The sequence below is a fragment of the Xenopus laevis genome, chromosome 9_10S, assembly GCF_017654675.1.
Source record: "Xenopus laevis strain J_2021 chromosome 9_10S, Xenopus_laevis_v10.1, whole genome shotgun sequence".
Taxonomy (NCBI): Eukaryota; Metazoa; Chordata; class Amphibia; order Anura; family Pipidae; genus Xenopus; species Xenopus laevis.
The window spans coordinates 7,622,110-7,648,845 of record NC_054388.1 but is presented as its reverse complement, the minus strand read 5'-3'; the positions used below and the strand labels follow the sequence as shown (position 1 = coordinate 7,648,845).

At 42.2% G+C, this 26,736-nt stretch overlaps 1 protein-coding gene across 2 annotated transcripts in view; it reads right to left on the bottom strand.

Moving 5' to 3' along the window:
- Positions 1 to 1,457: 1,457 nt before the first annotated feature.
- The window catches only part of kcnb1.S (potassium channel, voltage gated Shab related subfamily B, member 1 S homeolog), a 113,194-nt gene continuing 87,915 nt past the window's right edge, over positions 1,458 to 26,736 (bottom strand). For both annotated transcript variants that reach the window (XM_041577615.1, NM_001085788.1), the window contains 1 exon segment: positions 1,458 to 3,521. In XM_041577615.1, the coding sequence (XP_041433549.1) occupies positions 1,458 to 3,521 (2,064 nt within the window).

The following is a 26,736-nucleotide window of genomic DNA, read 5'->3' as shown; positions in this document are numbered from 1 at the left end:
AGTGTGACTGTGGGATAGCAGGTATAGTAGGGAGAGATGGTGTCTATAGTAACAGTGGGATAATAGTCTCTGGGAAGGGAGTGTGACTGTGGGATAGCAGGTATAGTAGGGAGAGATGGAGTTGGTATCTTAATAGCAGTGATTATATTAGCCTATGGGTAGAGTTGCCTCTCCCTACTTTAATATCAGTGCCCCATCACCCCAAAAGACAGCCCTGCCTTCACGTGAGAAAAAGATAAAGGCTAGATTTACAAACAGGTGTATAACTGGCCAAGCCAACTCTTCCATTTTTTTTTGATGAGTTTTCATGCCTGATTGGGAGAATGCTTCCTTGGCTAATACTTCTCAATGTAATTTCTCTTTTTTTATTCTTTAATAGGGATGTAGCGAACCGCCGAGTATGTGTTCGCGAACGCCGTTCGCGAACACCGGCAAAAAATGCGAACAGTTTGCGAACTTCGAACATCCGAAAATCGTTCGATTCGAACGATCGTAGGATTTTTAATCGTTCGATCGAATGATTTTCGTTCGAATCGAACGAAAATCGTTCGATTTTAGCGATCGAATGGTCGAATGGTCGAACGATTTTGACGCGAACGCCTATTGGCGAACGTCGCGCGACGTTCGCGAACAGCCGATGTTCGCGCGAACAAGTTCGCCGCAGAACAGTTCGCTACATCCCTATTCTTTAAGGCATTGAGATTTTTCTTGGCCTACAAATTTACCTTGTTAATTAGGCATTTTGTTTACACCGTCTCAAGCAACGTGCCCGAGAATAACATTCCTGGTAAATATCAAGTCCTGCATGAAAATGTTACCATAAAATGCAGGAAAACTTGTCTAGGTGAATTTTCAACCTCCCCCAATAATATTCTTTCCAAACAGAGCAGGATCACTTCCTATAATTTGTTTCCATTATACCGATCAACTGGTGCAACTCACCTTGACTATGTTTCAGTAAATTACAAATAAATACAAAAAGAAAAGCAAGAAATGAATAAACACAGTTCTATTCTGTCCCTGTTTTTTTTCTTCTTCTTCATCTTCTTCTTCTTTAGTATTATATGACCAGTGATGAAATCAAAATGTCAAAAGTATTTCTAATCCCAGTTATCCACCATGACCTGAATATTCCTGTTTTTTTCCTCTTACCTTCATCATAAAATTAAACATAAAAAAAGCAGGTTCCTCTTATATAAGGGGCATATTTGGTCACAATGGCTTTCAAGAGAGAGAGAAAGAGAGAGAGTTCATTAAAGGAGATCAAATAACAGCAATTTTTTTTCTACCAAAGTGGTGGCTGATATCTCTAGCATGGTTTAGAAAACATCCTCAAAGAGAAGAATTGTTCATTGTTCTCCTCTCAACACCTTCAAGGGAGAGGTTCATGTTTATGCCATGCAGAAGCTCTGTGTGCATGAGTGAACAGTTTTTCACAATGTTTATTGTCTTTTAGATCAGATGCTGGGATTGTGTTTATTTGAATGTCCACCACCACCACCGGGTAGCACATGGACTTGTGGTGAAATGTGGTTTTCCATTTTGACTGTCTCCAGATTTCCCTGACGTCTTCCAGTCATACCTTCTGTAGCGTAAATGCAGTTTTGGCCTACATACCTTGATGAACTCAAGAAAGGAGCACCCTCTAGGTGGTTCTTGTCCCCTCTATGGACATTATCTCTCTGCGTTCGATGGCCGCTCTTTGTTATGTTATATTTTGGGCTCATGGTTCCTAGCAACTCTTTGGAAGGACTGGAATCCAATCCATCTAGCAGTTGTCCCTCATCATCAGTGTCAGCGTCTATGTATTTATGTACATTAGCATCGTGAAAAGTAAAATCTATTGCCATGTGTTTTTCCGGAGATTTGGAGGGTGTCCTTGCACTAGCTGTGGTGTACAGTGATGTTTCTGGACTTTGTACGGAATGTTCATAAATGAAAGACGTGTCTTGGTTAGAAGGCCCTTCCTGTCTGTGTGATGTGGGGCTTAATACATTTGGTGCAGGTAGCAGTGAGCTAGTTTCACCTTCTAAAAAGTTGACTTTGAGAGACCTCAACATTAAAGGGTTTTTGACCTTCACTAAAGTTTTTGGGCTTTCCAAAATATATGTAGCATGACGGCTTAAATCAGTTTTGGGGTGAACATCTGTGAAACTCTCTCGGCTAACATCTGAGGATAATGGTCTAACACGACTTTCTTTATACCCATGAGAAGTGTTCTGCCCTGAATTTACATTCATCCTGTATGGAAGAATGGCAAGGGGACTATGTGAGAACCTGCCGGACTCTGGGAATTCAGCTGTACAGCTTATGAAACTGTCTATGCTTGACATGCTTCTCATGTCAATAAATCCCTCTCGGTGAGTTGCTAACATTGGTACTGTAGGACCAGGGATTGATCCCATTTCTAGCTCCTCTGCTGGTTTGCTAGGCTGATTTAAATCTTTTGAGTTGAGTATTGGCTGGGACTGTGTTTTCGCCATTTTGTTGTAAATGTCCTCTAACTGCTGGACATTGAGGTTTTGAGGACTTGAGCCGGATCGGGTCTTTTCTGGAGATCCTTGCTCTTTAGCATCAAAAGATTTATTAGAACTTGTCTCTGACAAGGTCCTCTTTTTCCATTTCCATCTGCTAGGTGATAAGTGATTATCTTGGACTTTATCTTTCCTTCCTGAGGTTTCATCCGTCTTTTCCACAACAACGTCCATAAGTTCTACACTACGAGCAAAGGCATCTTTCATATTCATGGAAACAATGCTACCGTTTCGTTTGGCTCTTTCCAGTGCCTCCCTGCGCTTGACGGCTTTCTCCTGCCTCTTCTGCTCTTTGTAGAACTCTGAAAAATTGTTGACTATAATAGGGATCGGAAGAGCTATAACCAGTACCCCTGCAATGCAACATAAACCTCCCACTATTTTACCCAGTAGTGTCTTAGGGTAGATGTCACCGTAGCCAACTGTTGTCATTGTGATTGTGGCCCACCAAAATGAGGCTGGTATGCTTTTAAACTTTGTATCGTCCTCATCCTTCTCTGCAAAAAAGACTAAGCTGGAAAATATCATGATACCCATCGCCAGAAACAAAATGAGCAACCCTAGTTCATTGTAGCTCCTTCTCAAGGTGAAACCCAAGGACTGCAGACCAGTTGAGTGCCTGGCCAATTTTAGAATTCGAAGTATTCTCATGATTCGGAATATCTGCACCACCCGTCGGACATTTTGGAATTGAAGTACACTTTTGTTTGATTCCGTGAGGAATATTGTGACGTAATACGGTAAGATCGCTAGCAAGTCAATGACATTTAGTGGTCCCTTAAAAAACTTCCACTTATTTGGTGAAGACAAAAATCTCAAGAGGTATTCCATTGTAAACCATGCGATACAGACAGCTTCCACATGTGCCAGCTGAGGATTGTCTGTGGTTTGTCCAAATTCATCAATAGCTTGTAGATCTGGAAGCGTGTTTAATGACAAGGCAATTGTAGATAATACAATGAAGAGGATGGATATAATTGCCAAGATCTGAAAAGAAAAGAGAACCATGTTAGCCATTGGAGCAATCAGTTTATGAAGGCAAAATAATAAGGTATTAAAACAAGCATAGCAGTATCTGTTTATGTGAAGAGCTGCCCAATCTCATTACCAACAAGTGTTTCCTAACTTAAGAGATAAATAAGGACATTTGAACTCATAGATCTGCCCAATTTATACCAGTGACCCCATTGGCAGAGCAGGAAGGAGTCTCATTGGAAGATCTTCTTGAATTAAGTGGCCCACTGGCCCTGGAGATCTGGAGAACAGTTTTATCAATTTACATTAAAGGAAAACTCAACCAAAGAATTAGGAAAACACTCTATATAGTAAACTAGATAGTCCCCCTCCTTAGTGGAAGAGTTTTTATGCCGAGAACTTCCCACACCAGTCAGTTGAACTGAAGAAGCTGCTCGGATGAGTAGTGAAATGTCTTCATTGATTACTCAGCAAGTCCAGTTGTTTTTATATTTATCTATACTAGATATACCATGACCTGGATGAATGAAAATCTTCATAGTCATAGTCCCCCTCCCTGTTTCTCCTCGCATAGTTCAATGGGTCTGAAAATGTCCCTAAAATTTTTCCCACCTAACAGTGCAGAGTAAGCGCAGTGGAGCTTGTGGGCGCCATCTTCTGGATCGCGAGTCTTCATCTGTAATAGAGCTCTGTACGGGTGCATGCACAGTTGGAGCAGTTTTCCGGAGCATGCGCCAAAAGTGCAGTAAATTGCTGAAGAGGACACGAATTGCCGAAGAGGACCCGAAGAGGAACCGAAAAAATCAGATGATCCGGAAGATGGCGCCTACAAGCTTCTCTGCTCTTACTCTTCACTGTTAGATGGGAAAAATTTTAACAACATTTCCAGACCTATTGATCTATGCGAGGGGAAACAGGGAGGGGGGACTATTTTGCTTTTTATAATTCAGGGGTTGAGTTCTCCTTTAATTGGATCTAAACGCGCCATAAAACTGTTCCCTTGAAAATATGTTTCCATGTGCTGGGATATGGCTGAGCACCAGCTTTTCCTTTTAAGAATCTGGACTAAAGTTCTCTTAGTAAAACATTTGTTCACACTGGCATTGGTACTTCTGTCTGTTTTATTGCTAACTTGGCCTTTTTTGGTCATCGTGGGTGATTTTCTTTGACCTTAAAGCCACAATGTCCTTTGCAACAAGTGCTAAGAAGAAAGATCACTCTAATCTGCTTATGTCTGCAGTGGCGTCACTGACTCTATATTCTTGTTCCCATTAGAACAGTATCGAGGGATAACCTAGACTTGGCTGTCTTCTCTGGCCTACCAAATACATCAGCGCTTGGCTTAGCCCATAGGAACGGATAATCTGTATATAAACCCAGTCTGCACCAGGGTCGCAACAGAAGCGCTCATAAAAAAAGTGGAATAATCTAGGTGCATAAATAAACTCTGGCTTTCTAATCTCTGCCGTTTCCTGGCCAAGTATCATGGGAAATGTAGTAGGTAGCACTGCATTACTTCTCAGACATAGTCTATTACCGTGAGTGTTCCCAAGAGTCTAACAATGACTTTCCAGGATTGAACAAAAGTCCCAGACTTCCAGTCTTTACCTCCTGAGGTTGGGTCTTGGGCGCTATTGATATTGATGGGAAATATAAAGCAGTTTTATGGATGGAGCAGTAGCACTGCTGAAATGCTTTGCATTGCTATACCCCTTGGTGTTCAATGGAATGGGAATGCCCTTGTCAGCATCATGGGGAAGAGAGCAGCCCATGTGCAAGTACAGAAATTCAGACCATTTTCCCTTAATCTTAGGGCCTTATTCATCAGTCCGAATTGAAGTGTGACCAAACTAGAATCCACTTATTTATTATTTAAAAATCAAGAACAAACACGAATAAAAATCGAGCGAAAATACAAATTCTACGATTTTTTTCAGAGTTTTTTCCCAAACCGCTCGAATTTTTCGGGCTCTTTCCCGAAAACAAACCACGACGAGGCGGCAATGGCGGAGCTCAGCCAATGTGTCCTGTCTCCTTCCTGATTGCAGCTCTCGCGGTATGCCGGTCACTTCTTGCCGACTACAACATCACCTCCTGGATCGCTTCTGAGCGCTGATCAAAGGACATCCAGGAGTCCGGTGTATTTAATAACAACTTGGCTTTATTCAGGCACATAATCAAATTCTATTACAACGGTGGGTGTGTGTGCGCACCATTGTAAAGGAATTTGATTATTGGCCAAGTTATTATAAAATACACCGGACTCTTTCCTGAAAATCCCAAATTTTTTGGATTTTGCCAGAAAAGCCTGAAATAGTTGGATTTTCGGGCGAATTCCATTGCAGACCACAGAAACTGCAAAATAAAATAGGGACTTCTCCCGCTGACTTATATATAAACTTGGTAGGTCTGAGATGCCAGATTTTCAGATTCAGACTTTTTCCATCCTCGGGATGTAATGAATCTCGAAAGATTTGAGGTTTTTTTCCACTAAAAATTTGGATTTCAGTGTAAAAAAAATTGAATTTATCGAGTTTTTGGCATTCAGACTTTAATAAATAACCCCCTATTGTGGAGCATCTCCTAAAGGCAATGGCATATGCTTAAGGGGTTTTGAGTTATCTTCTTTGTCCAACAATGTGTTGAGCTACAAAATGTTTTGCATTCTGCCCCCCAGCAATGTTGTATTTGAAACACCTTGTCCAAGGACTTACAGTAAATGGGGCATACCACTGTGAAGAAAGGTAATAGTGGTCAGAGGTGAGTGTAGTGGAGATGATTTGACCAGACTAGGGCCTGATGCTCCTGAAATCCCATCCAGTTTGCAGCAACTTCTCATTGGGTCCATGGTACCATATCAGGGCCACCGTTAATGGAGGGGAGGTAGGAGTCCAGTTATGGGCCATTCAGAGATTTCTGGAAATGGGGATGGTCTGGGAGGCCTCAGAAATTGAGACCCATTGGGGGGCGATATGAAGTTTTATGGAAGATTATTCTACCCATGTGATCCACCATAGAAATAAAGGTACTGCAGTGCATCATCTGGACAGTGATAAATTGAGAACCAATAAAATAAAAGTAGAGCGTACGGCTAATGATGTGGCCCGTACAGCCTTACAGCTTGCCCGAGTCTCATCCCGCCGCTCCTATCAAAGCCTATGAGCTTGTAATGTGGGGCAGATGCACGACTGGAGGAAGAAATATTCATAAATCTTGTCAATTCCAGGTCTCCGAGGTTGGGCCCCTCCAGTCTCATCACAAACATTCATCTCCGAACGTTGCATTTCACTAGTGCTCGTGATATACCCAATGGGATTCCCTATGTATCAAGTGTTATTTCTACACATATTAATAACAATAACAGATGCTTCTTCTGCGAGTCTTTTTTTTTTGCTACTCTTTTACAGGGCTTAACAGAACAACTATGCCCTTCTTACAGGGGGACGGGGTTGACGTGGGAGCAGGTATCCCGAGCTTCATACAGTTAGGCTGAGAAGTACAAATAAGCAATATAACGGCACCCATGGGAGAATACCTGGCGCGTTGCGTTGTCGCAAAATTCAAATATTTAAAGGGGCCCTGGCAAATTACTAGTTGCCCAGCGTAGGTCTATTGTACATAGTTCCTGGATGTGTTTCCAGTCTGGTTATATTGTTCTTGACCCTTGCCTGCTGATTGACTGCCTGTACTCAGTGTCGGACTGGGATGCCACCAGAAAACCTTAGACCAGTGAGCCCCAATCAGTAGCTTGTGAGAAACATGTTACTCCCCAAACCCTTGGATGTTGCTCTCAGTGGCCTCAAAGCAGGAGCTTATTTTTGAATTCCAGGCTTGGAGGCAAGTTTTGTTTGTATATAAACCATGTGTCCTACTAAACAGAGGCTCCTGTAGGCTGCTAGTCCACATAGAGGCTAATAGTCAATCACAACCCTTATTTGGCACTACCCAGGAACATTCATTTCATGCTTGTGTTGCTCCCCAACTCTTTTTACATCTGAATGTTGCTCGTGGGTGGAAAAGGTTGGGCCATGGGCTCACTTTCCAAACATTTATTCCTCCTCTCCTCACTCAACCTCTTTATTCTCCTTGTCTCTTTTCTATTCATACTATACTCTATTCTTCCATTATTAAGCCTCTTTTTTCCCATAAAGAAATAGGGAATGACCATGAAATAGGCCACCTCGAAAGAAGCAGGAGGCCCACTGACACTTAGGTCCACTGGGAATTTTCCTGGTATCCAGGTGGGCCAGTCCGACACTGACCGTAGCCTGTTACTGACCATTCTTCCGGATTCTGACTTTGTACTTCATTTACTGTTTGGTTTGACCTGTCTCCTTGACTACTTCTGGCTCCTGATTCCATGACCCAGGCCTGTTACACTACAATTTCACTTTGCGCTAACCCCATTCCTCCTGCCGCACATTACGGTTCCCTTGTCTGAGCAGAAACCTTGCCTTGGTTTTCCCACTTTAATGGTAGAGGAACACGATTCTATTTGGTGGAGATAAGTCGCCCAGCGACAAATTGCCTCTTCTTCGGGCGACTAATCTCTCTTCAATGCCTTCCCGCCAGCTAGAATCGAAATGACCGGCGGGATGGCACTCAGAGCGCTTCCTCGTGAGGCAACTTTAGGCGACTTCGGAAAACAAAGCACTCCGAGTGCCATCCTGCTGGCGATTTAGATTCTAGCTGTCAGGAAGGCAGTTCAGGGAGATTAGTCGCCCGAAGAAGAGGCGATTTATCACTGTGCAACTTATCTCCCTGAATCTCCATGTGTGTATCTCCCCTAAAGAAGAACAAAACCCCCCCCAATAATAGAAACCCCTACCCACTACCCTACATAGTCCCCCTTTCCTGCTTCTCCCCCCGCATAGGTGATAACCCCTGAAAGTGTCCCTAATTCACTATTCACATATAGGTGAAGAGTAAGTGCAGACAAGCTCATCGGGGGCACCATCTTCCGGCTCTTCGGCATTCTTCGGGAAGTGAACGCCATATTGGCGCATGTGCAGTTGGTTCGTAGCAACTGCGCCAAACATGTGCCAAAAGTGCTGGAAATTGCAGAGGGGAAGGAAGAGGACCCAAAGATTATGAGAATATATGAGGTCTGAATAGAAAGATTAATAATAAAAAGTAGTAATAACAATTATTTGTAGCCTTACAGAGCATTTGTCTTTTTAGATGGGGTCAGTGACCCCAGTTGAAAGCTGGAAAGAGTCAGAAGGCAAATTTAAAAAAACTATAGAAATAAACAATGAAGGCCAACTGAAAGGTTGCTTAGAATTATTCATTCTATAACATACTAAAATTTATCTTAAAGGGGTTGTTCACTTTTTATAAATTTTTAGTATGATGTAGACTTTTTGAGACTATTTTTCATTATTTGTGGTTTTTGAGTTATTTAGCTTTTTATTCAGCAGCTCTCCAGTTTGCAATGTCATCAATCTGGTTGCTAGGGTCCAAATTACCCTAGCAACCATGCATCGTTTTGAATAAGAGACTGGAAAATGAAGAGGAAAGGCCTGATTAGAAAGATGAGTCATAAAAAGTAACAATAACAATACATGTGTAGCCTTACAGAGCATTTGTTTTTAGATGGGGTCAGTGACCCCCATCTGAAAGCTGGAAAGAGTTTTATGAAGAATGTAAATCATTTAAAAAATATTAAAAACAGCCAATGTAAAAGTTGCTTAGAATTAACTTAAAGGTGAACCACTCCATTAATCAGTTCGGTTCAAATGCCGTTCCCCAATTCCGTATAAAGACGCCTAGTTAATTCAACTTTCTAATTAGTCTTCATCGTTCTCCAAAGTTCATTTCCCCGTTCGTAGAGGACAGTTAAGGATAAGTGTAATAGGATTGAAGTTGCTATATAGAGACACGTAAGCCATGGAAGTACTCGGGATACGGACGCAATATCTTTCCATATACACTCACCTGAACTGCAAATATATCCCCGCTCCTGTAGTATCATTATTCTCTTTATAAAGCGCCAACATATGCAGCAGCGCTGTACAATGTACAATATTTTTAATATGGTTAAAATATATTATCGTTTATTGCAGGAAAATAATCCGCTCTCTTACCTAGGACGCAAGTCGGGGCGGAGTGGGATGGGATGTGGGCGGGTTGGAAGCGGGACGGGAAGTGGGCGGGAGGATGGGGATCGGAGTGCGCCGGGCCCTTCTGAAGATTTTTATGCAGGGGGGCCCGGAGCACTCTAATTACACCACTGGTATATATAATCACTAACTGGAGGGCCGCAAGGTAGTAATGGTAATGCTCTGATTGGATAAAAAAAGAACAGTCTAAATTTATTGGCTACAAGGTTTCTTCCAACTGAGAAATGACCTGTGCCGTCATGAATATTACTATTACTACCCTTTATTTATATACAAGATATTCAGCAACACTTTCTGAAGATGTGTACGTTGTCCCTGCCGCAGCGGAGCTTACAATCTAATTATCTTATAAACTGGCTCTAATGTTATAAGAGGGATTGGTGCCTTAGATCAGAATATTACATTATTATGCACATACATTTATTCTGCAGTGCTGCATGTCTTGCTGATTGTCGTTCTTCTACTCCCAGGAGTGTTTCCCAAAATGGGATTCCAATGATGCATAGAATGTTCCTGAAATCACTGAAGTCCTGCGTTACCCTGACTTCCCTACAGCAGGTCAGTCCTTGTACCACTCAATTGTCTCTGGAGACACATGTTACTGTATCATTTCTTTGTATCTTTACATCAAGAATTTCCCTCTGGCATTCAGCTTTTCCACTTCTTATTGATTTAAACCTGGTGCATTTCCTCTGCCAAAAGTCAGTATTATACTGGCATCCTGCAAGGTATTTTTGCTCCACTCTCCAGTGATCTAATCTTCCTAGAGGCTACTATAGACACCATCTCTCCCTACTATACCTGCTATCCCACAGTCACACTCCCTTCCCAGAGACTATTATCCACTGTTACTATAGGCACCATCTCTCCCTACTATACCTGCTATCCCACAGTCACACTCCCTTCCCAGAGACTATTATCTAATGTTACTATAGACACCATCTCTCCCTACTATATCTGCTATCCCACAGTCACACTCCCTTCCCAGAGACTATTATCCACTGTTACTATAGGCACCATCTCTCCCTACTATACCTGCTATCCCACAGTCACACTCCCTTCCCAGAGACTATTATCTAATGTTACTATAGACACCATCTCTCCCTACTATACCTGCTATCCCACAGTCACACTCCCTTCCTAGAGACTATTATCCACTGTTACTATAGGCACCATCTCTCCCTACTATACCTGCTATCCCACAGTCACACTCCCTTCCCAGAGACTATTATCCACTGTTACTATAGGCACCATCTCTCCCTACTATACCTGCTATCCCACAGTCACACTCCCTTCCCAGAGAGACTACTATCCACTGTTACTATAGGCACCATCTCTCCCTACTATACCTGCTATCCCACAGTCACACTCCCTTCCTAGAGACTATTATCCACTGTTACTATAGGCACCATCTCTCCCTACTATACCTGCTATCCCACAGTCACACTCCCTTCCCAGAGACTATTATCCACTGTTACTATAGGCACCATCTCTCCCTACTATACCTGCTATCCCACAGTCACACTCCCTTCCCAGAGACTATTATACCACTGTTACTATAGGCACCATCTCTCCCTACTATACCTGCTATCCCACAGTCACACTCCCTTCCCAGAGACTGTTATCCACTGTTACTATAGATACCATCTCTCCCTACTATACCTGCTATCCCACAGTCACACTCCCTTCCCAGAGACTATTATCCCACTGTTACTATAGACACCATCTCTCCCTACTATACCTGCTATCCCACAGTCACACTCCCTTCCCAGAGACTATTATCCCACTGTTACTATAGGCACCATCTCTCCCTACTATACCTGCTATCCCACAGTCACACTCCCTTCCCAGAGACTATTATCCCACTGTTACTATAGGCACCATCTCTCCCTACTATACCTGCTATCCCACAGTCACACTCCCTTCCCAGAGACTATTATCCACTGTTACTATAGGCACCATCTCTCCCTACTGTACCTGCTATCCCACAGTCACACTCCCTTCCCAGAGACTATTATCCCACTGTTACTATAGGCACCATCTCTCCCTACTATACCTGCTATCCCACAGTCACACTCCCTTCCCAGAGACTATTATCCACTGTTACTATAGGCACCATCTCTCCCTACTGTACCTGCTATCCCACAGTCACACTCCCTTCCCAGAGACTATTATCCCACTGTTACTATAGGCACCATCTCCACACTGCATCTCCATCATTAAGACAACAGAAAAGCGTATGTTTAGACCCCTTCTAAGAGATAATTCTCAGGTGAGAAGGGGCTCTTTGGGGATGTCATTGTTCCAGACTATTAATAGGGATTGGTATAAGCAGCTTCAAGGGACCGTTGCGCATCCAGAGTTATTTAGAGAGGTGGAAATATTTGCTGCATCTACAGAACATCCTGTTACTTTTTCCTCTTTAAATAATTTAGGGCTGATCATTTTTCTTGATCCAAATTGTGCCTAGGACTAGAGGTGGCTCACACCCCAGACCTGCTGAGAAACATGATGCTCAGTGCCATGCGTCAGTGCATTGTCCATATTTGCCAGATTTGATTTGCCAGTTTTGACCATGACCATCTAGACCTGGGGATGGCTTTGACCAACTGCTCTTGACACATCTCAGATGGACAGACATGTTGATATTCTCTGCACTGTTGCTACTTCTGTTCACTTCCAATCAAACTATCAATAAATGGGCAAGATAGTGACAGTTGCTGTCGGACTCGACACCTAAGTGTCCCCCGGTGGAGCTGACCTTCAAGGCTGCCAATGCCTCCCGACCCACTGCCACAAACCCCTGCCCCCAGCAGCACACACATCATTTGCTAAAGAACAGGTTTGTTTATAGGGGTAAGGGTTATTTTAATCAGTAAGAAAAGGTACATGGAGCAGGATTGCTTTCTGACTCCATCATTTGTCAGTATAATGGGCTGTTAAACACAAAGGCTGACCAGGACGAGGGGCAGATAGCAGCAAACGGCTTGGCATGTTAATACCATCACATTCATTACTGAGCTTTGTGTGAGGTCAAGCTGCAAATACAGATAAGATACAAGCCTTTCATGCACCCTATAGTCACCCTGTTGCCTGGCAATAGCCAAATACTGTGGCCTACGGCCTGTACCTTATTCTGTAGTAGTATAAAGAGTTAAAATATGCCTAAAGTGCTTGCGACCATGCAGCACATGAACAGAAATTAGCAAACAAAACAATCATATCAATTGCTACGTATAAATTAAGAGAGGTGCAATTTCTGTACAAATACGGTGAATACAGCGAATGAATATCCTATACTTTTCCATAGGTACAAGCCACCCCCTCCCATCTCCCAAACAGTCTCTATTTTGCTCTGTTGCCAGGAATGAAAATAGCCGATACATTCTCATTTCTTTTCACTTTCGAGTACAGGTATGGGACCTGTTATCCAGAGTGCTCCGGACCTGGGATCTTTCTGTAATTCATACCTTAATTCTACTAAAAAAAACATCATGTAAACATTAAATAAACCCAATAGGCTGGTTTTGCTTCCAATAAGGATTAATTATATCTTAGTTGGGATCAAGTACAAGCTACTGTTTTATTATTAGGAGTGATCAAGGACATTTTTTTTAAAGGGGAAGTAAAGTCTTAAATAGAATAAGGCTAGAAATGCTGTATTTTGTATACTAAACATAAACATGAACTTACTGCACCACAAGCCTAATCAAACAAATGATTTATGCTTTCAAAGTTGGCCACAGGGGGTCACCATCTTGTAACTTTGTTATACATCTTTGCAAGACCAAGACTGTGCACATGCTCAGTGTGGTCTGGGCTGCTTAGGGGTCATCATAAATGATCAAAACAGCACAAGTCAAATAATATCTGCCAGAAGCCGATACAGCAAGACTGATTAATAATCAGAATATACAGACTGCACTGGGTCCTGTGTTGTCATGTAATCTAATGTGGATTTTATAGTTTTTGTATTGTTTAATACAAACTTTCTCCAACTCTGCAGAACCAGTGGCTGCAGCAAAATAATCCTCCAAATAGAATCCCAGTTTATCTGTTTAAATCTGGCTCCATGATCTTTGTCCCTGCAGCTGGAGTTGGAAACAGTAAAGGGGATGTAAAGGCAAAAATAAAATCCAACACAAATCTCTACACAGTCTCCGACTGCTCTACAGGGAAACAAACAAAGCTGCTTGAGTTCTGCATGGCTGGGAAGTAAGGCGGGGGCTCCCCCTGCTGTTCATAAGTATGATTGTTTCCCTGCAGAGCAGTTAGGGACCGTCTGACAATTCCTATCCACAGCAGTAAATGAAGGGAGAATTTCACTGAATACAGTCGGGTTTCTTATAAAAACGGTACACATTTTTAAATTAAACTATATTGGAGATAGGTTTCTTTTTCATTAAAGAAAGGAAAAATTGGATTTTATTTTTTTTGCCTTTACATGCCCTTTAAATTTGGATTATTTGATTATAATGGAGTCTATGGGAGCTAGCCTTTCCATAATTCGGAGCTTTCTGAATAACAGTTTTCCGGATAACTGATCCCATACCTGTACATCTGACCTTGAGAATGGTGTGTCCTTGGGCCACGGCGCTGCCTCAATAGCAGCAATTTCCCAGGTAACCCAGAAATCAGCATCATTTTTCTGGGGTACAAATCCTGTCCTTTCATCCTTTTATTCCCAGTGTTGTTTGATTTCCCTCCCTGTACAAATAATCCGTTGGGATTGGAAGAGGAGCCCTTGGGAGTCAGATCCCAATTAGGAGCAGGAACAGAACAAGGTCACACTTATGACACAGGGGGGTCATTTATCATCACTGGGCAAATTTGCCCATGGGCAGTAACCCATGACAACCTATCAAATTGCTGCTTTCATTGTTCTACTTGCAGCTGGATTTAAAAAGCTTATCACTGATTGGTTGCTATAGGTAACTGCCCATGGGCAAATTTGCCCATTGTTGATACATGAGCCCCACAGTCTTACTTCATATGGAGAGAACACGCCTATACATCACCGTGACTGTGTCCCTGCCCTTATAGGAAAACCTTCTGGACTTGTTCAAAGGACAAGGAATGTCGTATTTTAATATCCATTGATAATTTAACAGCATCCAAATCCAGGGCCACCAGAAAACATGATTTAAAAGGGGAAGTTCACTTTTTAGTATGTTATAAAATGACCATTTCTAAGCAACTTTTCAATTCAGTTTTTAATGATTTGCCCTTTTCTTCTGACTCTTTCCAGCTTTCAAAAGGGGGTCACTGACCCCATCTAAAAACAAATGCTCTGTAAGGTTACAAATGTATTGTTATTGCTACTTTTTATTACTCATCTTTCTATTCAGGCCTCTCCTATTCATATTCCATTCTCTTATTCAAATCAATGCATGGTTGCTAGGGGAATTTGGACCCTAGCAACCAGATTTCTGGAATTGCACCTGGAGAGCTGCTGAATAAAAAGCTAAATAACTAACAAAAAAACAAATAATAATAATATTTGTCTCAGAATATCACTCTCTACATCATACTAAAAAAGAATTTGTGCTAATTTGTGCCGATTTGTTTCCTCTCCTGCTGTGACTTCATCTTGGATCTTCTTCGCTAAGGATTGGGTGAGTGCACTCCAGCAGCATTAAGGCAAAGTTCACTCAAGAAAATCATTACATAAAGTCTTTGTGGGATCTTAGGAACATTTCCTTGTATGTAGAGTGGCCACAGATACTCATTTCGAGGGATAAAGTGTTGCTCTCAAGCCCTATAACAAGACCGGAGGGACATGACCCGGCCATTAGCCGTGCCTTGGAATTGCTTTGCTAGGAAACCTATAGCAAGTAGATATGGCTTTCTTGGAAGGATTAGAACATAAGAAGCAATGGCCCAAAGGGTAATCCCAATCAGTAGATAAACGTTTTATAGATGAACTAAAGTGAATGTGGTCATGTGAGAGATTAGCGGCTTCTTAGTAACAGACCTATAGTACAATTTTTTCCCAGAGAACCTGAACCTTTTTTATCTCCTCCTCTCCGCTTAGTCTTACAACATGTTGGTAAATCTGAGCCATAAGGCTTAGGCACATTGTTAGAATTTACAAGAAATTATCCCTTATAATAAATGAGTGATACTCAGAGTTCCCTGTATAACTCAGCCTACAGCCTTGTGCCTTTATATGGTCACAGAACAACCCCTCAGTGACTTCTAATATCCTTATCATTTACAGTAGGGGGTACATTATCCCTTATAATACATGAGCGATACTTAGAGTTCCCTGTATAACTCAGCCTGCAGCCTTGTGCCTTTATATGGTCACAGAACAACCCCTCAGTGACTTCTAATATCCTTATCATTTACAGTAGGGGGTACATTATCCCTTATAATACATGAGTGATACTCAGAGTTCCCTGTATAACTCAGGCTGCAGCCCTGTGCCTTTATATGGTCACAGAACAACCCCTCAGTGACTTCTCATATCCTTATCAGTTATCCCTTTATAATTTACAATAGGGGGTACATAATCCTGTATATACATATTTGTTTTAGAGCACTAAAGGAAACTGAAGAAAGCCTTAAATCAGGGAATTAATAAAATACATTCACTGTAGTTACCAATTTAGGGACACAATAAGGAAGTTATCCCATCAGGTAAACACCATTAGCATAATGCAATTACACACACACTTCATCCATCACACCGTCGTTAGGACAATTATTCAGAGCAAGATTCCCATTAGATAACACATAAGCAGCAATGATTCAGCTGACTTCTCTATCCCTGCGCATTCTCAATAGTTCTGATTGACGGCCACCTTTGTAACAATCATCAGCTCTTAGGACAAGTAGCCATTTGCATGCTAGAATAGCAGTACCAGTACTTGTATGAGGTATGAGTGCACTAGTATTTTGAGTGGAAAGAAGAAAGGCTTGGGTTTTATGGGTGGAGGAGCTTGGAAGAATATGGTGTGTTTGGATAAGAAATTAACTGGAGGGGGAGAAATAAGGGGCTAGGTAGGGTTATTGTGTTGAGATGTTGTGGGGGTAAGATGGGGAGATTGGATAAGAGGTGACGATAGTGGTGTGAAGATCAGGATGGGAGATGAAGTGGGAACACAGGGTGGAGATGGGGTGGGGAACTGAGGATCAGATGAGTCAAGTATAAGACATGAAGATAAGACTTGGGGGGTGAGGTTGAAGGTGAAGTCGGAACATGGGTTAGAGATGGACTGAAGATAAGACTTGGGGCAATGAGGTTGCAAGTGAAGTCGGAACATGGGTTAGAGATGGACTGAATATAAGCCTTGGGGTGATGAGGTTGCAGGTGAAGTTGGAACATGGGTTAGAGATGGACTGAAGATAAGACTTGGAGTGATGAGGTTGCAGGTGAAGTTGGAACATGGGTTAGAGATGGACTGAAGATAAGACTTGGAGTGATGAGGTTGCAGGTGAAGTTGGAACATGGGTTAGAGATGGACTGAAGATAAGACTTGGGGTGATGAGGTTGCAGGTGAAGTTGGAACATGGGTTAGAGATGGACTGAAGATAAGACTTGGAGTGATGAGGTTGCAGGTGAAGTTGGAACATGAGTTAGAGATGGACTGAAGATAAGACTTGGAGTGATGAGGTTGCAGGTGAAGTTGGAACATGAGTTAGAGATGGACTGAAGATAAGACTTGGAGTGATGAGGTTGCAGTTGAAGTTGGAACATGGGTTAGAGATGGACTGAAGATAAGACTTGGAGTGATGGGGTTGCAGGTGAAGTTGGAACATGGGTTAGAGATGGACTGAAGATAAGACTTGGAGTGATGAGGTTGCAGTTGAAGTTGGAACATGGGTTAGAGATGGACTGAAGATAAGACTTGGAATGATGGGGTTGCAGGTGAAGTTGGAACATGGGTTAGAGATGGACTGAAGATAAGACTTGGGTAGAGATCCAGATGGGGATGAGGGAGAGAGAGAGAGGTGGTGGGCACAAGAATCAGGGATGGGCTGAGGGTAAGTGTGAAGGCATTGTGTGATTGGTGAGATACAGGATAATTTTAGTTTGTTTAGAAATGATTGAATTTTATATGAAAGATGTAGAAATCCAGCAAAAGTAAATTAATTTCTATTATTACTGTTTCTAAAAAGGTATATTTGCATTAGGCAACAAGAGTCCATTTCCAGACCTGGATTTTTTTATATACAGCAAATCAGCTATAAGTGCAGCTTGTGCATGAGAGGGGGGCATGTGCCAGAGCTCATTAGAGATAATTGGGAATGATTGTAGGTAGAGACTGTAATCCACAGGCTGAGTGTAGTCCCTGCTTGGCTTTTGTTTGACCTTGTGCAAGATTTCCCCCATCCCCAAATTGGGCCTTCAGTGTCTCACTCCTGGCCTCAGACACCCAATGCAGGTAAATGGCCAGAGCATGCCTCCCTGCCCCCATCATGCAGCTCTCCCCTTATTATTATCCACTTTATAACATGATGCCAGAAAAACTCCACAATTACAATTTTAAGTGGCATATTGTTCCCAGATCATGTTCCTCTCCAGTAACATCAAAAAATTTAATTTTTTAAAGTAATAAATATAAAATGCAGTGTTGCCCTGTACTGGTAAAACTACTGTTTTTGCTTCAGAAACACTACTATAGTTTATATAAATAAGCTGCTGTGTAGCCATGGGGGCAGCCATTCAAGCACAGGATACACCGTAGATAACAGATAAGTACTACTATAGTTTATATAAATAAGCTGCTGTGTAGCCATGGGGGCAGCCATTCAAGCACAGGATACACCGTAGATAACAGATAAGTACTACTATAGTTTATATAAATAAGCTGCTGTGTAGCCATGGGGGCAGCCATTCAAGCACAGGATACACCGTAGATAACAGATAAGTACTACTATAGTTTATATAAATAAGCTGCTGTGTAGCCATGGGGGCAGCCATTCAAGCACAGGATACACAGTAGATAACAGATAAGTACTACTATAGTTGATATAAACAAGCTGCTGTGTAGCCATGGGGGCAGCCATTCAAGCACAGGATACACCGTAGATAACAGATAAGTACTACTATAGTTTATATAAATAAGCTGCTGTGTAGCCATGGGGGCAGCCATTCAAGCACAGGATACACCGTAGATAACAGACAAGTACTACTATAGTTTATATAAACAAGCTGCTGTGTAGACATGGGGCAGCCATTCAAGCACAGGATACACCGTAGATAACAGATAAGTACTACTATAGTTTATATAAACAAACTGTTGTGTAGCCATGGGGGCAGCCATTCAAGCACAGGATTCACAGTAGATAACAGATAAGTACTACTATAGTTTATATAAACAAGCTGCTGTGTAGCCATGGGGGCAGCCATTCAAGCACAGGATACACAGTAGATAACAGATAAGTACTACTATAGTTTATATAAACAAGCTGCTGTGTAGCCATGGGGGCAGCCATTCAAGCACAGGATACACAGTAGATAACAGATAAGTACTACTATAGTTTATATAAACAAGCTGCTGTGTAGCCATGGGGGCAGCCATTCAAGCACAGGATACACAGTAGATAACAGATAAGTACTACTATAGTTTAAATAAATAAGCTGCTGTGTAGCCATGGGGGCAGCCATTCAAGCACAGAATACACAGTAGATAACAGATAGGTACTACTATAGTTTATATAAACAAGCTTCTGTGTAGCCATGGGGGCAGCCATTCAAGCACAGGATACACAGTAGATAACAGATAAGTACTACTATAGTTTATATAAATAAGCTACTGTGTAGCCATGGGGGCAGCCATTCAAAAGAGAAAATGCTCAGGTTTCACAGCAGATAGCAGATACGCTCTGTAGAATATAATGGTGTTATCTGTTATCCACTATTTAACATGTGCCATATAGACTTTTTTCAATTTCCGTCATGGCTACACAGCAGCTTATTTATATAAACTATAGTAGTGTTTCTGAAACAAACAGATCAGCTTTACCAGTGCAGGGCAACACTACATGATATTTTCATTACTTTAAAACACTTGTTTTGTATTACTATTACTTTAAAGAGACATTAAATGGACCACTTCTAAATTCTAGTGAGTTCAAAATTTTTGAATGTGGCCCAATGACCAATCAACGACTAAGTATTTGACCCGATAAATAATACTAAATCCTAAACTTATTTCAATTTGGAAAAAATTAGTATCATCCATATTCTGCCCCTTTAAATAAAAAAAACGAAAAACCCCTTCAGAATCGTCTCCGCACGTTTAAGGAGCAGACGTCTCATAACAGGGATCGATGTAAAAATAAATGTGGGTTGGGAAAGTCAATCACCAGCCTGGAACTGGGCAGCGGCGGGAGGTAATTGCGGGATCCGCTAGTGACGGGCTGGGATGGTGGGAGGAGCCTCTCCATGACAAATAATGTTCCCATCACTTCCAGGTGCCGCCAGACAGGTAGTGGTTTCCATCTCGGCACAGACGTTTCATTAGTCAGATTTGTTTCAACTTTCAGCAAATATGTTTCCCTGCTCTCACCCATCCCCAATATTCTATTCTGTATTAACCCCTTAGACGCATGTGCTGGGTCCAGATTCTTAGTGCTTTTAACTATATAATGCAATAATCATAAGCTATACTCCGGAACAAAAGGGATAAAGGGGAAGTTAAAATTATTATTACGTTTTTGTAAGATGCAGTCCCATAACAATGATCATAACCTATACTAAGCACAATTCAGCAGGAACAGCACCCTAAGTTTGCTCATAGTCTGTACAAAGAGATCCCATAAAACTATGGCAGCATAGGTATTCCCTGTACTAAGCACAATTCAGCAGGAACAGCCCCCTAAGTTTGCTCATAGTCTGTACAAAGAGATCCCATAAAACTATGGCAGCATAGGTATTCCCCTGTACTAAGCACAATTCAGCAGGAACAGTCCCTAAGTTTGCTCATAGTCTGTACAGAGAGATCGCATAAAACTATGGCAGCATAGGTATTACCCTGTACTAAGCACAATTCAGCAGGAACAGTCCCCTAAGTTTGCTCATAGTCTGTACAGCGAGATCCCATAAAACTATGTTGTCATAGATATTCCCTGTACTAAGCACAATTCAGCAGGAACAGTCCCCTAAGTTTGCCCATAGTCTGTACAGAGAGATCCCATAAAACTATGGCAGCATAGATATTCCCTGTACTAAGCACAATTCAGCAGGAACAATCCCCTAAGTTTGCTCATAGTCTGTACAGAGAGATCCCATAAAACTATGGCAGCATAGATATTCCCCTGTACTAAGCACAATTCAGCAGGAACAGTCCCTTAAGGTGGCCATACACGGATAGATCCGCTCGTTTGGCGATGTCGCCAAACGAGCGGATCTCCCTCCGATATGCCCACCTTGAGGTGGGCAATATCGGGCTGATCCGATCGTGGGCCCTAGGGCCCAACGATCGGATCCTAGTGTTCGCCAAACGGGCGGTCGGATCGCGGGACCGCATCAACGAACAGATGCGGCCGCGATCCGACGGGATTTTTAACCCCATCCGATCGAGATCTGGCCGACTTTCGGCCAGATCTCGATCGGGGAAGCCCGTCGGGGGCCCCCATACACGGGCCAATAAGCTGCCGACTTGGTCTGTCGGCAGCTTTTATCGGCCCGTGTATGGCCACCTTAAGTTTGCTCATAGTCTGTACAGAGAGATCCCATAAAACTATGGCAGCATAGGTATTCCCTGTACTAAACACAATTCAGCAGGAACAGTCCCTTAAGTTTGCTCATTGTCTGTACAGAGAGATCCCATAAAACTATGGCAGCATAGGTATTCCCTGTACTAAGCACAATTCAGCAGGAACAGTCCCCTAAGTTTGCTCATTGTCTGTACAGAGAGATCCCATAAAACTATGACAGCATAGGTATTCCCTGTACTAAGCACAATTCAGCAGGAACAATCCCCTAAATTTGCTCATAGTCTGTACAGAGAGATCCCATAAAACTATGGCAGCATAGGTATTCCCTGTACTAAGCACAATTCAGCAGGAACAGTCCCTAAATTTGCTCATAGTCTGTACAGAGAGATCCCATAAAACTATGGCAGCATAGGTATTCCCTGTACTAAGCACAATTCAGCAGGAACAGCCCCTAAGTTTGCTCATAGTCTGTGCAGAGAAACATGATGGCATGACAATGGAAGCCTGGTTAGTATATAGACATACATTTATTATTCAATGCAGATTAGTTGGAGGCTGGAAGGCCACTTCATACAATGACTTGTTCAATCTCCGGCTGCCATAACTGTTCTTAAAGGAGAAGAATAGGAGATGTTGCTTCCCTGTGAGTATCTGTGTATGAAATGTTATTGTGTTTTGAAGGTTTTACTACATTACAGGCCCACTGTATATCATATTTTCATTGCATTACTCTGTATTAATTAGCCAAATCCAATCATGGAAGTAGCCAGTGACATTTGCGCTTCCTGCAATAAAGGCTCCGTGACATCTGCTTTAGATTTTACAAGCTTGTTGTTTGCAGCAATGTCAGTTATTCCCCCTGTCTCCAGGCATAATGCACATTCCCAGAAGTCCATACTAATAGGGAACCAGAAGGAGGGCAAGTGCAGCTTCAGATACGGGGGGGGGGGGGGCAGCAGGTTATTCTGTAGCTTTGTATTCTTATATAAATATAATCACAATATAAAACATCACAGAAAAAGGGGAAGTAAACTTTATCTTCTATTATGGTTTAATTTCATAATTATCTATCTCTCTGTATCTATCTATCTATCTCTCTCTCTCTCTCTCTCTCTCTCTCTCTCTCTCTCTCTCTCTCTCTATCTGTCTGTCTGTCTGTCTGTCTGTCTGTCTGTCTGTCTATTTCTCTATCCATCTATCTATCAATCTATCTATCTATCTATCTATCTATCTATCTATCTATCTATCTATCTATCATCTATCTACTGTATCTATCTATCTATCTCTCTATCTATCCATCCATCCATCCATCCGTCCGTCCGTCCGTCCGTCCGTCCGTCTGTCTGTCTATTTCTCTATCTATCTATCTATCTATCTATCTATCTATCTATCTATCTATCTATCTATCTATCTATCTATCTATCTATCTCTCTATCTATCTATCTATCTATCTATCTATCTATCTATCTATCTATCTATCATCTATCTACTGTATCTATCATCTATCTATCTATCCATCTATCTATCTATCTATCTATCTATCTATCTATCTATCTATCTATCTATCTATCTATCTATCTATCTATCTATCTATCTATCATCTATCTACTGTATCTATCTATCTATCTCTCTATCTATCCATCCATCCATCCATCCGTCCGTCCGTCCGTCCGTCCGTCTGTCTGTCTATTTCTCTATCTATCTATCTATCTATCTATCTATCTATCTATCTATCTATCTATCTATCTATCTATCTATCTATCTATCTCTCTATCTATCTATCTATCTATCTATCTATCTATCTATCTATCTATCTATCTATCTATCATCTATCTACTGTATCTATCATCTATCTATCTATCCATCTATCTATCTATCTATCTATCTATCTATCTATCTATCTATCTATCTATCTATCTATCTATCTATCTATCATCTATCTATCTATCTATCTATCTATCTATCTATCTATCTATCTATCTAAAATATAATAAAAATAAAAAGCTAAATAACTTAAAAAACACAAATAATAAAAAATGAAGAGCAATTGCAAATTGTCTCAGAATATCCCTCTCTACGTCATACTGAAAGTTAATATAAAGGTGCACTACCCCTTTAACCAACTGCACTGTAAAGGGCAAACAATATGGCAGCCCCCGCCATATATATATAAAAAAAACACAAACGCAGAGAAGGAATGTTCTTCAGGAACAATAGAAACACATTCCCTATTGTGTAAATCACAGATAAAAGGCTATTCTTCCTGCTCCAGCGAATCGATCATCTTCCCGTGCCAGCGGCGTTATTTCATTATTTCATTCCTATCTCTGCCAGACAAATAATGCCGCGCTCCTCTGCACTTTCATGTGCTTTTACATAAGTCAGCAAACTCCGGCAATGACTCATTTTGAAGAGATCTGAAAACATCTGAATTATTAATAACGAATATTTAAAGTTTGTCGGAAAAGCAGGGAATTTCATCCCCCCCCCCTTCTTAGCAAGCTGTACAGAGTTACAGAGCTAAGTTACAGTTCAGCCGGACCTAAAAACAATAATCATTTTTTAAGGGTCATTTACAATAGGAAAGGACAATGAGCAAAGTGCAATTTTGAGCGCTGTCGCCATGTTTTTTTTCTTTTACCCACAATGCACCATTTTACCCTATAATTCCAGTCAATGAAGTGGTGAAGTTAACTTGTAGTATGTTATAGAATGGCTAATTCTAAGCAACTTTTCAATTGGTCTTCATTGTTGCTTTTGTAAAGTTTTTGAATTTGCCTTCTTCTTCTTCTGACTCTTTCCAACTTTCAAATGGGGGTCACTGACCCCATCTAAAAACAAAAACAAATGCTCTTTAAGGCTACACATTTTGCTACTTTGTATTTCTCGTTTTTGTGTTCAGGCCTCCCCTACAGATATTTTCCAGTCTCAAATCTAGGGTTCCACTTTTTTGGATGCGGCCGAACCCCCGAATGCTTCGCGAAAGATTCGGCCGAATACCGAACCGAATCCGAACCCTAATTTGCATATGCAAATTAGGGGTGGGAAGGGGAAAACATTTTTTACTTCCTTGTTTTCTGACAAAAAGTCACACAATTTCCCTCCCTGCCCCTAATTTGCATATGCAAATTAGGGTTCAGATTTGGTTCGGCTGGGCAGAAGGATTCGGCCGAATTCGGCCTAACCCTGGCCGAATCCCGAAGCGAATCCTGGATTCGGTGCATCCCTAGTAATTTGGACCCTAGCAAAAGCCACCTGTCCGGTTTTGACCCGGACAGCCCGGTTTTTTGAAGGGCTGTTCGGGTCATAACTGAATGCCTGGTTTTCCCAATTAGGAAAACCGGGAAGAAATCCCTGAGATTGACGCAGTGATCGACCAAACACTGATCGCCATGGCAAAGCCCCTCCCCTGATGTCACAGTCCTGCCCCCACTCATCACATTCCCGCCACACTGGCATGAAATGCGTCAGGCTTTCTGTCTTAATAAATGAAATAAACCATTTACAAGGCAACAGACCATTGTCCCCTCATTGGTGATAAATCCTTATTTTTACTTTATTTCTAGATGCCCTTATACTATTGTTGGCTCCTCGGGCATGCTGCCAGCATTAGAATCTGACTCCCGGGGTTAGATCTTGTGCCGTTTGCCGGTATAACTGAAAGAAACACATAAGGATGAGGCCTATAGCTTAAGTCTGTGTATTGTTGGCACTTTATCCAGTTTGCAATAGAGACAAAGAAGGGAGTCTGGTTCATTGGTGAAACAGCACTTTTGCTGCATATATTTAAGCAAATAATCCGGGAATGTGTGAAGCCGCCAGGAGACCGGGGGTGCTGTTAGCAGATGACATTTACCATAACGCAGAGCCGCTGCCAAGTCGGGTGACACATTAAAAATGCGAGAGGTGCTTTATGGATCTGGTTTGTTTTACACTTGGCTTTGATACAGGCGGGATCTGTCTGGTTCAAAGGGTAAATCTCTTAGGAGGGAAAATATCATTATAAATTCTTTCCTGGAAATATGGACCTGCGAGTACTGTAGAGATGGGACTTACTGGGCAAAGCTCTCAGCCTCCTAAAGATTTACATAGTGGGCACCCCTAGGCCCACTGCCGTTCGTCGCCCCTGTCCCCTCCAGGGGGACAGGAGCAATGGGGATTGGCGCAGGGGAAATTTAAAAAATTATTGCATCTCCAGCGCATCCACAGTGTTTTTGAACCAATGTGGGTGTGGTTGGGCAGCATGCCGCCCCCCTAAAATCATGCCGCCCTAGGCCCGGGCCTAGGTGGCCTTTCCACAAATCCGGGCCTGAACATTGGGGTAACAGTCACCCTGCTATAGTTCCAGGGGTACCCAGGGCACAAATAATCACTCACCCCAAATCTCCCCCTAACTGGCCTTCAGACTGGGTCCCATTAGCTCATAACAAGGTTACAGATATATAGAAACATTGGGGTAACAGTCACCCTGCTATAGTTCCAGGGGTACCCAGGGTACAAATAAAGACTCACCCCAAATCTCCCCCTAACTGGCCTTCAGACTGGGCCCCCTTAGCTCATAACAAGGTTATAGACATATAGAAACATTGGGGTAACAGTCACCCTGCTATAGTTCCAGGGGTACCCAGTGTATAAATAAGCACTCACCCCAAATCTCCCCCTAACTGACCTTCAGACTGGGCCCCCTTAGCTCATAACAAGGTTACAGATATATAGAAACATTGGGGTAACGGTCACCCTGCTATAGTTCCAGGGGTACCCAGGACACAAATAAGTACTCACCCCAAATCTCCCCCTAACTGACCTTCAGACTGGGCCCCCTTAGCTCATAACAAGGTTACAGATATATAGAAACATTGGGGTAACGGTCACCCTGCTATAGTTCCAGGGGTACCCAGGACACAAATAAGCACTCACCCCAAATCTCCCCCTAACTGACCTTCAGACTGGGCCCCCTTAGCTCATAACAAGGTTACAGATATATAGAAACATTGGGGTGTCACCCTGCTATAGTTTCAGGGGTACCCAGGGTACAAATAAACACTCACCCCAAATCTCCCCCTAACTGACCTTCAGACTGGGCCCCCTTAGCTCATAACAAGGTTACAGATATATAGAAACATTGGGGTAACGGTCACCCTGCTATAGTTCCAGGGGTACCCAGGACACAAATAAGTACTCACCCCAAATCTCACAAACAACACAAGAGGGCAACACGTCATCTATTTGGATCTCCGTACCCTCCGTTTGTCAGTCTGCCGGTGTCTGTGTTTCCTCGCAGCACAGATTTATTTTCATAACAAGCGGGTGTAAGTGCCAATGTGGGTGCAGCAGTGTTGGGCACAGAGTGATATGTAGGAGGTGATTTATTACTATGCCGCTCTCTACAGCAGCGCTGCCATCACATTCGCTCAGTGGCTGTTATTATCTTGTTT